Source organism: Labrus mixtus, chromosome 13, assembly GCF_963584025.1.
Source record: "Labrus mixtus chromosome 13, fLabMix1.1, whole genome shotgun sequence".
NCBI classification, from domain to species: domain Eukaryota; kingdom Metazoa; phylum Chordata; class Actinopteri; order Labriformes; family Labridae; genus Labrus; species Labrus mixtus.
This window is the reverse complement of record NC_083624.1, coordinates 10227848-10244900: the sequence shown is the minus strand read 5'-3', so window position 1 is coordinate 10244900 and position 17053 is coordinate 10227848. Positions and strand designations below refer to the sequence as shown.

The 17053-nt window shown below is 41.5% G+C and overlaps 1 protein-coding gene across 1 annotated transcript in view; it reads left to right on the top strand.

The window, feature by feature from the left end:
* The first annotated feature begins 50 nt into the window (after window positions 1–50).
* vwa8 (von Willebrand factor A domain containing 8) overlaps window positions 51–17053 on the top strand; it is a 77691-nt gene continuing 60688 nt past the window's right edge. Inside the window, exons 1-14 of the mRNA XM_061053645.1 lie at window positions 51–341; window positions 3413–3490; window positions 3619–3749; window positions 3997–4107; window positions 8780–8947; window positions 11820–11984; window positions 13280–13329; window positions 13423–13531; window positions 13630–13734; window positions 13840–13968; window positions 15242–15376; window positions 15485–15562; window positions 16506–16666; window positions 16852–16965. Coding sequence (XP_060909628.1) covers window positions 203–341; window positions 3413–3490; window positions 3619–3749; window positions 3997–4107; window positions 8780–8947; window positions 11820–11984; window positions 13280–13329; window positions 13423–13531; window positions 13630–13734; window positions 13840–13968; window positions 15242–15376; window positions 15485–15562; window positions 16506–16666; window positions 16852–16965 — 1673 coding nt within the window. The 5' untranslated portion in view covers window positions 51–202. The remainder of the gene's footprint in view (window positions 342–3412; window positions 3491–3618; window positions 3750–3996; window positions 4108–8779; window positions 8948–11819; window positions 11985–13279; window positions 13330–13422; window positions 13532–13629; window positions 13735–13839; window positions 13969–15241; window positions 15377–15484; window positions 15563–16505; window positions 16667–16851; window positions 16966–17053) is intronic.

Genomic DNA, 17053 nt, shown 5'->3' with positions numbered 1-17053 from the left:
ACGTGAAACAACTACGGAAGACTTTAACCGCGGACCCGTTTGTCCCTCTTTTATTATCTTCCGCTCCAGGCAAGATGAGCTGACAGATGTTATGAAATGGGAATAAGGCCACACAGCTCAGCACGTTTCTTAATGTGATGCCGGTGGACTTTATTCTACATTATGTTTTTGGACGGAAGTAGTTTAGTTTAGTTTAATAAATATGCACCCACAGATTTTATGCAGCGGCCCAGCAGCGGCCGTTGCTGCCCGGAGAGTGCGGAACATTCTGGGCGCCGTCCTGGGGAGAGACGGCTGGATGTGGAGAACACATGAGGTCAAACTACTCAACACATCTTCAGGTAAACTAATCATATATCACCTTATGATTCTTATAGTTACTCCTAATCTCTGAAAAAAAAAAAACAACAAAACGGAACATTTGTGTAGTTGACTGATAAGTTATTAGCTAGCTCGACTTAATGACAGCGGTTGCTAGGTTACAGCTGCTGCAGATTATTACAGTATGATTATTAGTTACTAACCAGCTAATTCGACCCAAGGAGATGATAAGAGTCCGAATAATTTATAATTAACCGTGTTTAGGTGACATTCTAGGAATATTGAAGAAACTAGGTGAAAGGTTAAAGTCATCCAGGTAATCCTCAGTGTACATGGGAGAGACTCTTGACAGTGAAGGACAAACAATTTGGTATTTTCTGTTAAACAATTGAAATTAAGAGGTTGTCCAAAACAGTAGGATTTAACTATATTAACTTTAGGTGGAAAAAAAGTAATCCCAGTTTGAACCATTGGAGGAATGAGTTAAAACTCTTAAATTAGTTAAGCTAGTAATGCTTAGTTAAATCCTGGTTGTGTATATTCACATTCATTCTTATTTTTGATATTTTTTAGTACTTATTTACTTTGTATTTAATATTATAGTGTGTTTAGATTTGCTAACATTGTGTTTTTTACTCATATTGTGTGTTGGACAACCTGCTGCTGTAACGCCACAATTTCCCAGTTTGGGATCAATAAAGTAATTCTATTCTATTCTGTTCTAAATTAAAGACAATAATTATTAGTTGGATATCATTTGAATTTACCCAGTCTTTCAGTTATTTCTTCATGTATTTATAGTGTGACAACATAGGTTGCACAACAGACGGTTTTATCACGTTTCCCACTTTTCACCACTTTGTTGTTTAAAAAAAAGCAGCGAGAAGTGACCTAAGTCATTATTGTTCTAGGATCTTTCACCACTTAATTTTCCCCCCTTATATTTATAATATTGTCATGTTTCATATATTAAACTAAAATTCAATGTTTGATTGTGTCACTAAAATGTGACTTCTTTGTTTGCTTAAGAAACGGTCACAGCTTAACAAAACAAGATATGCCTGCAGGTCGTTTTGACAGGAGACATTTTGACTTTTGAAGAAGCCGGACATGCAAATGAAGCTTCTTTGCTCGCCTGTCAGTGTGGCAGGGTTATTAACATTTCTCTTAGTTTTTCTTTGACTGCTCCTTCTGAGCTCTAAGTTTGACAACTAAAACGTGGAAAAACTAAACCAGTAAGACTTAACGACAGAAATCAAGCATTTATCATACAACCTCTCTGACCATTCTTAAGAGTCAACATTCAAAAAACTTTATTGTCTTTCACATAGTGACAGAAAATGACCTTTGGTTAAAGGCTCAAGTGACATAAAATTGTTCACACACTTTAGACTCACATACAATCATACCAAACGTTTCATAATAAAAGCATGTTATAAAATAAGTGTTTATTAACTTGGGAATTGTTTTATAAAGGTGATATTTATTAATTTAACAAAACAGACAGCAGCTGGACTCTAATTTTTACTCTCACAGCCACCTTCACCTGTGCTATGAACAGGAGCTAATTTATTCCCTGCTTGTAACACTTGTAATGGTTGTGTTGGCCATGTGGCGCTACACAGTATGAGTTTAACCCTGTGAGGCCAAAACCATCAAATTATCTGGATCGACAACAATAACAGTCAGTCCTTCACACAAAACTTCACCCCCATAAAACACTACCCACATGACCTGCTTCATTATTATTATTATCATTACTAACATTGTATTATTGTATTATTATACTGTATTATTATTATTATTATTTAGCATCAATATATATACTGTACATTCTTATTATATATATTTAATTATATTATTATATTAGTCTATATTATATTACATTTCATTATATTACACTATATTGTTCATATTGCACTATAGTATATTATACTACATTGTATTATATAACTGCACTCTGCATTACTGTGGTACAACACTGCCTCTCTTCTCTGCTGTTTACATTACTTGCTGCTATTTATAATACCAAGTCACTTACAATACAATCATCACTTGTCACTTTATCTTGCCATTCCCTGCACATACTGTCTCAATTCCCTGCATAGTTAACTTCATCATTCATTTTGTACTTGTATATACCCCCTATTTTTATTTATCTTATCTAATCTATTCTGTTTAATTTGTATTTTGTATGACCTTACTTGTCTGTGCTGCTGCAACGCCTGAATTTCCCCTCTGGGGATCAATAAAGTACTATCCTATCTTATCTTTAATCTTCATAGAACCTTCCAAAAAAAAAGAAATTAGGTAATACATGCATGGGATTTGTTTTGTATCATTTATGGTTCATCAGGTGTTCATTACTTTGATTTTCTGATTCAAAGATATTTCATAAAAACATAGAAAACTACTCTTATTTTATAGGGCCATGCAATTAATGGAATTTCAATTAGGCTTTTGGCTCCACCCCCCCAATCATGAAAACAAGATAATCAAGATTAATTAATTACTGGGCTGCACGCCGTTGTGCATACTTTAGGGCGGCAGTAGCTCAGTCTGTAGGGACTTGGGTTGTAATCCACAGGGTCACCGATTCAAGTCCCGAATCCTAAATATTAGGTGGACCATAATAATGAAGTTGGTCTGGTAGCTGGAGAGGTGGTGCTTCCCGAGTACTGCAGAGGTGCCCCTGAGCAAGATACAGAACCCCAAACTGCGCTCCCTGGGTAGCAGTGTGTAGCATCCCCACTCTGACATTTCTCCATGAATGCATGTCAACAGGTCCTGTTTGTGCATGTGTGTGATTCAGGCCTATGTGTGTGTGTGAGAGAAGCATGTCTCTCAGTATTTCGCTCAGGGATTAATAAAGTATGTAAATAAAAAGATACAATTCATATGCCTATTTCTGTCTTTTCATTTTGGCAAAATCTTTCCAGAGCTGATTCTTTGACACCTGTATTTTTAATATTGTTACTGTGTCGAATGTCTCCAATATCTAAAGCCAATAAAAGTTAGATAACCAGCTGCCTGCTTTGATGATAACACTTCTTATCTTTAGAGACCTTTTCATGTGTCCTGATTGTTGCAGGTGACACAGTGAAGATCGGAGAAATCTCTTACAAGCTCAAGACACCCAAGAACCCAGAGCTCGTTCCTGTCAAACACAGTATGTATGTTTTCTATGAATGTGAAAATGTTTGTACAAAATATATTTCACCAGGACGTAAGAGGAAGACAGTCCCTGACGGGTACATCAGAAAGTTACTGGAACTGAATTGTTTATTGGTTTCCTAGTTTCAGACTCCCTGCCGCAGACAGTAGCCCAGCACCTGAGATGGATTATGCAGAAGGATCTTTTGGGACAGGATGTGTTCCTCATTGGTCCACCAGGACCCCTGAGACGATCCATAGCCATGCAGTACCTCGTAAGTTCACACACAGACGATAGTGAAGGGATGGCATGTGAAAAACCTGTTCAGAAGTATTCCTGAGTCTGTGATAAACTCGACTATAAGTTTTGTCAGCTTTAACTAGTTATCGAGACAAACCAACAGACTTGAATTTATCCTTCAGCGGGCCGTATGTTTGACATCCCTGCTCTAGAGGGAACTTTTCCATGAGTATCTGGAGCACTGCTTTTTAAATCCAAGTGTCTCCCTTGTTGTCGAGCAGGAGTTGACCAAACGGGAGGTAGAATATGTGGCTCTGTCCCGGGACACCACAGAGACCGACCTGAAACAGAGGAGAGAGATCCGCTCAGGGACGGCCTTCTACATTGACCAGGTAACTCGACACACATGTGATGCTCATATCTTTTCTTTGGATTCACTATTTTCGTAATAGGCAGGGTTAGATATGAACCCAAGTCGATGTGAAACAGGTTTCAAATAGGACAGAGTAACATTAGAATGCTTAATGATCCCATCTTCTCCTCATGATGACCTTCATGTTGTGTAAGGACACACTCTCTGGCTTCTCACTGGGGTTGGTGAATGAATCACCTAAGTGCAGAGTCAGGTGTGTTTGTGGCTGATTGGCCTTGATTAAAGCCAGGTGTGGGGATCTTATTTATACTCCTTATACTTGTCTATGTGTTCATAAACACAAACAAATATCTTTCTGTGTATTTGTGTCTATTGCTAAAATAACTTGGGGTGCTGGGTAGTTGATATACCCCAGCCTTTTGTGTTGAGTTTTAAGGCCTCCCTGGCAGCCTTTACTTTCGTGAATTTTTTCTGGGTCTCCCGGACTATTTCGTTTTGAGTCAGTGGTTTAGTTAATAATTTTCGGTGCATTAGTTAGAAGGGTGTTTTGGCTCTATACTATTTCATTGTTCCCTACCCCCCCTCCAATCTATCGCTTGCGATTTTTGTGGTTATCCTTCTTGGATAACTTTACCCTTGGGTCCGCACCTGTGTCCCACTTTCCCGTTTTCCTGACAATGTTGTCCGTCTGTGAAACCTGAAGAGCAGCTTTGCAGGATATGCAGCTTAATTTATCTGCTTCTGGCATCAGTTGAATCCCTCATTTCAGCCTCTGCCTGATAGGGATAGTCTCCTGCTGTGAGAAATGATCTAGATATTTTCAAGAGTGCGGATGTGAAAACGTCTACAGAGACAAATAACCATTTCCAAATCAAACGAGATCTCCAGGTAATATTTTGTATTGTGCAAATCTAATATATACGATTTCAGAAAGGAAACAGTCTTTAGCGAAGTTGGAACAAAACAAAAACTAAGTGTTCCTTAACCTCTCTACTCTGAATGTCTGAAGACGTTTAAATACACTTTAACAGAACCTCGTTCACACCCTCCCTTCTGTTCCTCTCTATGCCAGCGTTTAATCGATTGAGCCTCATGCAAACATACTCCCTATTGCATTTGTAAGTTAAGTAACCATGGAGACCAGCAGTTCCTCATTACCCAGGCAGGTTTCTCTCTGGAGAACTTTCTGTTCTTCATTCATCTCCATTCCTTTCTCACTGGTACAGAAAAACAATTATGGAAATAAGTAAAAAATAAAATAAACCCCACATAAGCTCGATCATTAAACCCTGTCAGTAAGCTTCGAGGAGCCAGCACAGACGAGTGATGATGAACTGCCTGCTAATTAACATTTACTCAGTCATGTCGTTATCCACAGCTAATTAGCACATGGCTTCATCCATGGTTAAAAAAAATACATAGATTGCATAACCGTTTAAAAATAAACTCCATGGCAACAGGGTGAAGATTTTTTCAGGTTTTTATTCTCAGCACAATTATCTTTCAAACTCACAAATCTTTTCTACATTAAAGAAGAACTCGCAGATAATCATTCAGAAGTTAATGCACTGAAAAAGCACTCCTGCTTTTTTTCTGTGGCTTGGAGGATTTATCTCTCAGTAAGCTCATCGTTGGCATCGGAGCCGCCGTCCTCCTGATGCTTCGTGTTTGTTCATCTCTTGCAGATTTTCGTAATGAGGGTGTTCAACAGCTGCTAAAGGTCACAACATAAAATCATATAACAAATAATGTGAGCAAAACAGTGCGTAAATGAAACAATGGCAGTGTTGGAAGCTGTCTCTGAATTATGACTTGTTTCCTGTCTATCATCCCATGATGATGAAACAGGAACCTAACTGCTCAGGGGAGAAAACCCCTTCAACTCCCCGAGGCTAAACCGTTTTCCACTTTCACCATCAAGACGAGCACAGGTGTTATTGTCTCGCTAAAAGCAGAAAATTAAAGTTCAGGGTTGGTAATTTCCTCCAGATTCACTTTTTAAGATTTTGATTGAAATTGTCTTTATGTCCTGACAGAAATTAATAACTCATGTTCTTTGAAAAAGGAACGGAGAAAATCCATCATCTGTATCAGTTGTAAGCCTATAAAAACTTCAACCAATGTCTGCCACGAGGTACCAATCTGATGAACCAATCATACGCCTCCCTGTCTCCCTGCTCTCTCTCTACCTCTTGCGTGCTCTAGCCCACACTCAAAGCGCGTCACCGATGACTTTAGGAGTTTATACTGTGAGTTTACTTACTGCTGAATGAGACATGAGACGACGTAGTTTCTACACAATGCAAGAGATGAGCTGAGGTCCACTTCTGGAGCAACGGCGCTCATGCATGTAAGTGAGGGGGCGTGGCTTTAGAGGGAGCACAGAGGGGAGGGGGTGTAGACGGAGCACTGAGGGAATGCTACTTTCGAAATCATGCTTGTTTTCTAAAATTACCAACCCTGTCTTTAATATATGATGTGTGCTTGTCGTAAAGTGGACTGTAGAGTGGACTTTAAAGACGCTTGAGTCACATTTATGATGTTTAATTAATACATCTTTTATTGATGGCACCAATAAGTTTAAGGGACCTTTCATTTCCGGTCATTCTCAAATGTCATAACCATCTCATGAAATGTGGGCAGCAGGAAGTGTGCCTGTGTGCGTTGGCATGTGCGGCAGTATGAGTTGGTGTTTTGGATAATAACTTGTTCTTAATTTCCGTGTGTATTAATACGTTCCCGTGGGTGCCATTAGTGTGTATTAGTACAGTTTACACTCATTATCTAACACTGATTTTGTGTTGAGGGTTTGGAGATGTGTGGGTGTAAATTAGCGAGCTTTTCTTTTTGAGAATAGTTTGGCATCGTAGGAGGTGTGTGTGTGTGTGTGTGTGTGTGTGTGTGTTTGTGTGCTAACTAGAACATCCAAGTATTCCTCAGGGCCATGTGCTGATTTGCAGCCTATATTCAGACCCAACGTGTCGGTCCCTGTGCTGACTCTTTCCTCCCCTCCCCTCTTTCACTCCCAGCATCACCCCACCCGACAAATTCCAAGGAAAGATGGAGTCACATGGAAGTGATTGCATTCTTGTTCTATCTGTGACATCTTAACAGTCACCTCTCTCCAGTTATCTGTCTCTTATGTAATGTAGAGTACCTGTAACTCACCCTGCAAGTAAGACTCAGTTATAGTGATACAAAGCTTGTAACCTCCATGTGAAACCTATAGATAGTCAGCGAGGTAGCCTCTGCTGCAAGTTCAACTATAAATAATATTTTTAATATTTGGATTGAACCAGCTTTTGATTCTAGTGTTCAGAACACCCAGCTCCCATCCCAATTCTGATCCCTGTGGGAGATCGGCTCATAGGGCAGTACCAGGTCGGGCTCAAGGGGTCAAGCCACAAGGAGAGAGAAAGAAAGTCCAGTTACTGCTCAGGATCTCATTGGCTATAGTAGCCTAGGAACAGTGAACGGAAAGTCCTAATTGGTCAAATCAGGTGTTACTTGAGAGGTCAGAGTGCCTGAAAGCCGTGTTTACATCATGTAAACATGGATGGGACGGCCTTGGTATAAAAGCTGTCATAGTCAAGGACTAGAGAAAAGAAGAAGAACATACTCCCTGATTATTTGGATGCCAAGTGTTTTTAGATCATTCTGTGTCAATTTATGTGCAATGTGAAACCAAAAGCGTTCTAACATTAGCATGCTAACACAACAATGCAGGCCACAGACTATTGCAGCTCGAGCACAGGACAGTTTTTATGCATCACTTGAAATCTCTACCCACTCATGTCATGCCCCCTTATCTTCTCAGTACTCTTGTTTGTTCCAGCCTTACCGCTTCATGTTTGCTAAAAGCTTCTGAGTATCTGTCGGATGTTCTTTCTTGGATCAGTTAGTGTCAGTCAGAAAACAAGGTCCGTCTGTGCTTTCCCCGTCTCTCTCGCCATCCTGCGTCACTTACATTTCTAACAATTATCTGATTACAGCGTTGGTGCCGAAAATGGATCCAGAGTTTAAATATAGAGCATCTGTTCCTCACTATAGTTTTATGGCTCTGCTTCCCACACAGCCTGCCTCGTATTTACATGTTAACCTAATTATATGGCCACTTGCTCTGTGGTGCGACCAGACAGCTAAAGTTTCCTGCCTCTTGACGTCAGATGTGCTTTTTGAGCCCTGCCGAAATGTGCGTCTTGTACACACACACACGCACACACACACACACACACACACACACACACACACACGCACACATGCTTTTTAAATGGAGCCAAAAGCAGCTCAGTTTTTTCCCCTCACATTTGGTGGTAGAAAATAGGCTTTCTTAAAACAGCTGAGACGGTTTTGAAGTTTGGTTTTGGAAAGTTTGGCGGACGATCCGACCACAATAAGGTGAGGACATCCTCGGGAAAGGCTTCACTGAAGGCTCCTTTTCTCACTTCAACATGGGAAGTAAGAACTGCTGCACATGAGATTGCTCTTTCTTTAAATGCTATTAACCGTTACACAGGGTCTGAGGTCGAGCAGGTTGACCGAGCAGCAGGTTTGACCACAGGTTGAACTGATTGCATTTAAAAATGAGCGACTCCATGTCACCAACATCCCTCTTCTTCAGTTCTAATTCGAGCAGAATATTGCTGGAATTCACTGAATGGTCTCATTTTATTATTTGTGTTTGTCCTCAGTGTGCTGTAAGGGCAGCAACGCAAGGTCGAGTCCTGGTCCTGGAGGGTTTAGAGAAGGCAGAGAGAAACGTCCTGCCCGTCCTCAACAACCTGCTGGAGAACAGAGAGATGCAGCTGGAGGACGGACGCTTCCTGATGTCATCAGAAAGATACGACAAACTGCTGCAGGTCAGAGCAGCACATGCACTCACATAAAAGTCAAACAGCCATGAGGATTGACAAGGTCTATAAAGCAGATCTGGTATTTTAAAACCTGTTTATCCTTATTTAGGGGCTTTGGTGACTATAATAATAATAATAATAATTTATACTTTATTGATCCCACGAGGGGAAATTCGTTTTTACACTCTGTCTAGTTAACATGCTACACAAACAGGATCCTATGGACATGCACTAATGGAGAGGTCTCAGAGTGAGGGGGCTGCCCACAGTGGTCCTGAGCTGTTGGGGGGGGGGGGGTTAGGTGCCTTGCTCAAGGGCACCTCGGCAGTGCTCAGGAAGTGGTCTGGCACCTCTCCAGCTACCAGACCAATTTCCGGACTTGGTCCGTGCCGGGACTTGAGCCGGCGACCCTCCGATTCCCAACCCAAGTCCCTACAGACTGAGCTATTGCCGCCCAGACTCCCAAACGCCCAAACCCCAGACTAATGCATCAGCCATCATACAGCTTCTATTAGCAAACATCTATCAAAGAACAAACACTAAAACTAATAGCCTCAGGTGTCTATGTTATTAACCATGACCACATCACCTCTGTCCTTCATAATTATTATTACTAAAATAGGAATCCTTGCACGTACAGACTTTTCTATGAAAGAGTCATGCAATAAAGAAAGAAGAAACAGTTGATACATCTGTTCAAGCCACAAGACTCCACTGACAAAAACAGTATTTTTTACTTGCCTACAGATGAATTTGTTTGCACCTTTTAATCATTTTAGAGACATAAAATGTAACATGTGGGTCAGTTTGAAAAAAAACCAAACACTGTTTGAGTTGTGTTGCAATCCAGTCCTCTGATTTGGTTTTAAATCATCATGATGATAAAGAAACTCAGCTGAAGGTGACTAACTTCTCTCCTGTAAATCTGCACGCTTTACATTTTGGACACATTTGTTTTGTGATCATATCTGCTTTTATTGGAGTCATTTTTTGTTGTTTACATGGGAACATTAATGTGGACGTACACACACACGGGGAGCAGTTAAGGTCAAGATGTACGACAGTCATCCACACAAACTATAATAAGTCCAAGAAAACAATGTAAAATGCTGTGTCAGTGTTTCAGAGTCTAAAAATCCTTTATACTATTTTTTTATCAATAAACTTCCCCTCCAAGAACATTTTTAAAACTCCACACGTCTGCAGACACTTTTTTTAAAAGTCAAATACCTGGTTACTCTCTCACTGACAGCAGGCTCAGAATAAGTTAGATGATTTGAAAAGACTCCATTTGTCTCTGTAGATACCCACAGAGCGCCAAATCAGCTGACTGTTAATTTAATTTTACTGCCACTCTGTCGTCTGAGTGAGCGAGACGCAAAAACCTCCAAAAGACATCAGCGTACATGTCCTAATGTCACTTTCTTCTCAAACACTGTTTTCATTTTTAACGTCTTCCTCTCCACTTTTTCCTCTCCTCCTCTCGATGAGTGTTCTTCCTGTTTCAAAATGTTCTCATTGTTGTCTAAGAAAAGCCAGGATCAACATCACAACCGTCCTGTTTCCATGTTATAGGCCGTTACTGATTCAGAAATTTGCTTGAAAAACTCTGAACTTTCGTGACGCATAATCAGCCTCCCTTCCCCTTAAGGCCTAAACCTCGACCTCTACAGCACGAGTGCCTGTCAGATAAATACATGAAAAGGAAATAGACAAAAAATAAACCAAAAAATATCCCAACTAACTAAATGATAGAACTTAAGCAAAAGAGTATGGGCCCGACATCGGACTGTATACAAACAGAGTCAGTACGTAAGTTATATGTGTCACAATGGAATGCTAACTTGCAGGTTCTGTCTCAAAAAGTGTTAAAAAAAAATCCCTCCAGATCTTTTAAATATTTCCTGGCTTCCCCACTCAGGTCATTAATCATCTTTTTATTTGATATGCATGATGCTAATTCATTCGTCCAACTCTTTTAGACTGTCATGACCGGCTCAAAGGCCATGGCAAGAGACGCCAAAATAACACTTATGTATGCCGATTTGTTTACAGAAACATAAATTAGATTAAGAAAGAGATGAGGTTTGGATGTCAGTAGTGTAGGTTAGTGGGTGTGTGAAAAGGGTATCGTGCATGTGTTGGATGGAAAAGAAAGATGAAGTAACCAGAGAAGGTGCATGCAGAGAGTCTCACTGAGCAGACTGAGGTAGCAGCTTTTATAGTGACTGTGAGCGTCAGGCCCAGGTGCTCTCAGTCAGGCTGATTGGGAAGCCCCGCCTTCCAAGTACATGAACCTGCAACACCAATGAGAAGGCCCAACCCAACAGGCCAGAGGGCCGCCACAAGATGTAGGTGGTTTCTCTTCCTTCCAGTGCAGGGCTATACACGGCCAATCCTTATAAATTAAAGTTTCTTTTTTTTTTTGGCATTTCTACAAGATGTATCGCCTCTGGGGCGCTGGTGGCGCAGTGGTTAGTGCGCGCGGCTATGGTCCTCCAAGCGGGCGGCCCAGGCTCGGGTCCCGCCTGTGGCTCCCTTCCCGCATGTCATTCCCCGCTCTCTCTCCCCGATTTCCAGCTCTATCCACTGCCCTATCTCTCCATTAAAAAAAAAAAAGCCCAAAAATATATCTTTAATAAAAAAACTAAACTTGTACCTGTGTGTCTTATTTCTAAAATGCAGAGAATCGTCATGTGACTCCGACAGGGCTGCTCTCATGTTTAAGAGGAGCTCTAGTGCTGGTGCCATAAATACTGTGTGACATTCAGGGTCTAACTGTGTAACTGAAATCTCTTGCATACATATTGCATACTGTATGTGTCCAGTTATAGATACAGGATATTGTCCGAGTGTTGAATACCTGAATGCATTGCAGGATCACACCAAAGAGGAGCTGGACAGCTGGAAGATCGTCCGTGTGAGCGAGGACTTTCGGGTCATCGCTCTCGGTCTTCCTGTCCCCAAATACAAGGGCAACCCGTTGGATCCTCCTCTACGCTCACGCTTCCAGGCCAGAGACATCTATTACCTTCCATTCAAGGTCAGACCAGAAATAACTCCCATTATCTAACATGGAAAAATGTCCTGCAACCAAAAGGTCACGCTGTTAGTAGAGAAAAAGACTCAGGGAAAACTGGAGATGATTTAACTTGTTCTCCACCGTTGTCAGATTTTCATGAACCGGAAAAATCTGATCTGATGTGGAGAGAATGGAGCAGATTTCCAGACCACGTTCATGAGATCATTAAGACATAACTGGATCTTTATGTTGTAGCTTGTGAGTTATGAAATGTTAAATAAAAATAGAACAACGAGCCAAAGATTAAAGATGCACATTGCTGCCCCTTTTTCTCTCAATAAAGAGATTCAACTATTCATATTTTATAGATTCATTATAATGTAACTACTGTAAGTAGCAAGAGGCCTCTCGAAAAGATCTGTTTGCTTTGCCCTACAGCAGGGGTGTCCAAAGTGCGGCCTGAGGGCCATTTGCGGCCCTTGAGGGGATTTTTTGCAGCCCGTGACTTCAAATGAAGAATCAGAAGATTTTGGCCCGACGCCTTGATTAAGATTGGCACATTATCTTATTTTTATTTTTCATGTTAACAAGGGCTGAACAATATTCCGAAAATAGAAAATGTTCAGTAACATGTATGTTGTTGTTTTTTTAAATCTACAGCTTTTACTATTTTCCACATTTTTTTGGAAACTATGAAAAAAAACTTAAGCAAAGTTTTTGCAAACAAGCGGACTATTGTTTAAACATTTAGTGACCTGAGCTAAATACAGAAAGCTTTTCCAAAAAAATGAACCACGTTACAGGCTTGATTCTGAGAAAAAAACAAATAAAGTAGAACGAAGAAATCAAAATATTTGATTTCCTTTTATTAAAGGGTTTCTTTAGCGAGCCTTTTGATTCTGATCTACAAAGCCTGACTATTTTTTCAACTGTATTTAAAAAAACAAAACCTGTGGCCCGCGAGCGATTCTAACACGACAGTTTTGGCCCGCAAGAAAAAAAGTTTGGACACCACTGCCCTACAGTAAGGAAGCCCTAAGAGGACAAGCATCAATACATTTTGTTATAACGAATGAATTTCAGTTCATTTATCTCGTTATCTCAGGTAACATCTCTGGTTTTTATCTGGTTTTCTCCAGATCTCAAGGAAGTAACTCTTTATCCCAGGATTAGGAGATGAATAAATTGATATCTTGAGAGAATTGAGAGAGATGAATCCTTAACACAGAGAAATGGAGTAATGTTAAATGTAAGGAAACATGTCCTCTTAGGGCTTCTGTACTTCAGGTCTCATCATGTTGGTCTTTTCTTTTCAGGACATGTTGGAGCTGTTGTACTCAGCAGGACCAAACATCGCTGCAGAAAGGTACATTCAAGTTATCATGAGGTCAATCTTATTTGTCCGGTCGGTACTCTACAGCAGTGATTTGACGTTTTAATAATCTGTTCTGTGATTCAGGGTGTCCCAGCTGCTATCTCTTGCCACTACTCTGTGCTCCCAGGAATCCTCCAGCCTCGGCCTGCCTGACTTCCCGGTGGACAACCTGATTCCTGCCCTCCACGTGCTGGTAAGAATGGAGGAAAGTCCAGGTTTAAAATGAATTAAAAAGACTGAATGCTCCGTTAATTCTACAATCAAATGCATCCTTTTTCTGTGTTGTTGCAGAACTCCTTCCCCATGCTGTCCTCCCAGCAGCTCGTCAACAGACTTTACCCATACAGCAGCATCCTGGGCAAGGAGGGACGCACGGCTGTGGAGGGAGTGCTCAGCGTAAGTCAAGAAGTCATTTCTTTATTTGTGCATACTTGACATAGTGTGAGCATAAGATGAGATGTTTATTTTGGCCTACAGTCATTCAGTGCTTCTCTTTCTCAGAGGTTTGAGCTCTTGGATGGTCGTCGTCAGGCAGCAGCCAGCGCCATCTTGAGCGTATCCAAGACAACGGATGTAGAGGGCCATGCAGATGTTACACTACGTATGTCAGACAAAGACATCACCTTCCAGGTAACACCAGACTAAACTTAAACTGCTGCATGGTGCAGGGCTGATTCATTCTGACTGTGGGTTTGGGCTTTTAGGAAGTAAATCGCTGCTCCTGCTGCAAGCTGCTGTTAAAGATGACTTATGTAATGGTTTATTAAATCGTTTTAAATCCTGCATTGTGAGCATTCATGTTGCTGTATCCTTTGCCTCTGTCTTTGTCTTTCCAAAATGTCTATGACTGTGAGGAGGACTCAACTGGCAGGGATTTGTTCCAAAGCAAGAGCATGTGCACACTGGTTTGTTGTGACTCGTTTAAACACACGTGCTAAAAAAAATTGCAACAAGGGTGATTAAAAATAAAGAACTCCACAGGATACAGCTTTTTGTTAGGGATTTAAATTGTGTATTAAAGCAGACCATTCAAAACAAAATGGCGCTTGTCAAATCCATTTCAAGAGAGAAATGTTCAGGAGAGGGAAGAGTGGACCGAAGGATGCAAAGAGAGCCAAGCTATTTATCTGCAATGTTTTGTTGCTGAACCTTCATCGAGAATTTAAGGTCGAGCACAGACACTCTGCAAACAAATGTATGAATGTAAGTGAAAGAGTGAGCAGATTGAAGTATTTCGAGTGACCGCAGAAGAGATGACTAGAAGGAATAAGAGCAGAGAAGTAAAGCTGCTTAAGAATCCTGTGCGCTGTTTGTACTTTACCAGAACAGATTATCTGTCTGTTCTACGAGTGGGATGTGAAGCTTCAAACAAATCCTGAACTTGGAAGCACGTTTTATGAAAAAAACAAAAACAAACAGTGAAAGTGGTAACACATTAGTCAGAGTTTTCCCAGGGCAGGCAAGGCACCGCGCACACACAAAACCAACAGACACACATTGTATCATTAGCTGGGCCGTCTTATCTTTGACTGATACTGCAACTGCAACTCTGCAGCTGTTTGAAGGAAACAACTTTATCAGTCTTTAATTCTCCTTTCTCACTGACAAACTCTCTGTGTTTATGAATGAGTCACTGTGTGTGGGGTTCAGGAGAACAGAGGGAGCACTCTTCTAAGAATAGTTCAGCTGCTCATCCAGCCAAACAGATGATGTCACTCCTCTGAAGTTGTGTTATCTTTATGCAGGGATGTATATTTCCTGTGGCCTCTAACGAGCAGTATTCATTGTCTTATGGATTGTTTTTGGACGCTGATAAGTTTACGACTCGTGGTTATTATAACGGGAGAAACAGAATGAAGCTGGTGTTAAACTATGGTTACTTCCTGTCTTCTTCAAACTTCAGGTCCCAGCGGGCCTCAAGGAGCTGCGTCCACCCAACAGCAGCCCCACCTTCATCAGCACGCCGAGCCACTCCCAGCTGCTCTCCGAGATGATGCAGTCACACATGGCGAAGGACATCTGTCTGATCGGAGCCAAGGTAGCCAACACACGGCGCACACAGGACGCACACACGGCGCACACATGGCGCACTTCACATGATGAAAGTGATATCTGCTGCTAACAGCGTTTTAATTCTATTTTTCAGGGCTGTGGCAAGTCAGTGATTGCAAGAGAGTTTGCTGAGATGCTTGGATACAGCATTGAGCCCGTCATGCTCTACCAGGTAAATAAATAATCAAATAATGTGTAAGCACAAACAAAGAGCACTCATTGGATACGGTCAAGACCCTGAAATAGGGAGGTGGGGCAAGCAAATAGCAAAGAGTGGAAAGAGAGATTTTTTTCATCAATTGAAACTTTCATTAGAGGAACTTTCTCTTCCTCCACTTTGTCTTTGTGTTGCTGATGAGCCCGAGTTCCCCCCTCAGGGTATAAATAAAGGATCTCATCCTTGTATTCAGCTCTCCAGCAGTTTCAGGGGAGATGTCTGAATAAGCTGCCAGGAATTGAAGTTGGTACGATGTTGTGGCTCAGAGTGAGAATATGTAGAATCCTTAAAGAGTCACATCTGTCTTCCATTAGTCCTGTCGGTCCAGAAACTGACACTGACTAGAAGGAAAAGCATGTGCGTGCGTGCGTGTGTGTGTGGGATTTTGAGGAATGCTGTCATTCGGGTGATGATGGTGCAGGAAACGGGTGTTTTAATGCATCGTGCTGCTGCTATTCTTAGCGGTGAGGGGTCAGGGGTTAACATGTGCTGCGGGAATTGCAGAATCCTTTGCCGGAAAATTCATCTTGTCTTCTCTGAAAATCCCATTTTTGGGAAACCAAGCAACATGTAAGGCTATATTGGAATATAAATAAATGATTTTTATTGGGTGTGTGTATCCTTAAAGGGAAAAAAAACATGACAGCTTAAGCATTAAGCATCTCGACATGTATGTCAGAGTAGCAGTTGTCCTAACTTAAGGGTATGAAACATGAGCTGCATTACTCTGCTTAAGTCAAGAATGTAATACGAAGGCGAGGAGGAATACCTGCTTTCCCCCCGCCGTATAGACGATTATGCAGATGCACCAAACTGCTCTACATTCACTTCTAACCACAGCCATCTACGATTTGCCATCCACATAGAATTAATCACTTCCTGTCCATTTCCTCTCCAGGACATGACGGCGAGGGACCTTCTGCAGCAGAGGTACACGCTTCCTAACGGAGACACAGCATGGAGACCGTCTCCGCTCGTCACCGCTGCCATCGAGGGAAAGCTGCTGCTTCTGGACGGCATCCACAGGGTCAACCTGGGCACCCTGGCTGTGCTGTCCAGGTACTACAGTTAGAAAAACACTTCCGCATTTTCACCCTTTTTGCATGCCGTTTTCTCTTAAGAATGATCTGTTTCTATGTGTATTTTTGTGGCAAACACACACACACACACACACACACACACAGACACACACACAGACACACACTTCTTTTCTGTAGCTCATTCCAGTGTGTTTTGGTTCCCAGGCTGCTGCATGACAGGGAGTTGGATCTGTACGATGGGACCAGGCTGCTCAGGTGGGACAGATACCAGACGCTAAAGGAACAACTACAGTTCACTGATGAACAACTAAAAGAGAGGTACACACACACACACACACACACACACACACACACACACACACACACACACACACACACAGTGTTATGGGTTATGCAAGTTTTTTCA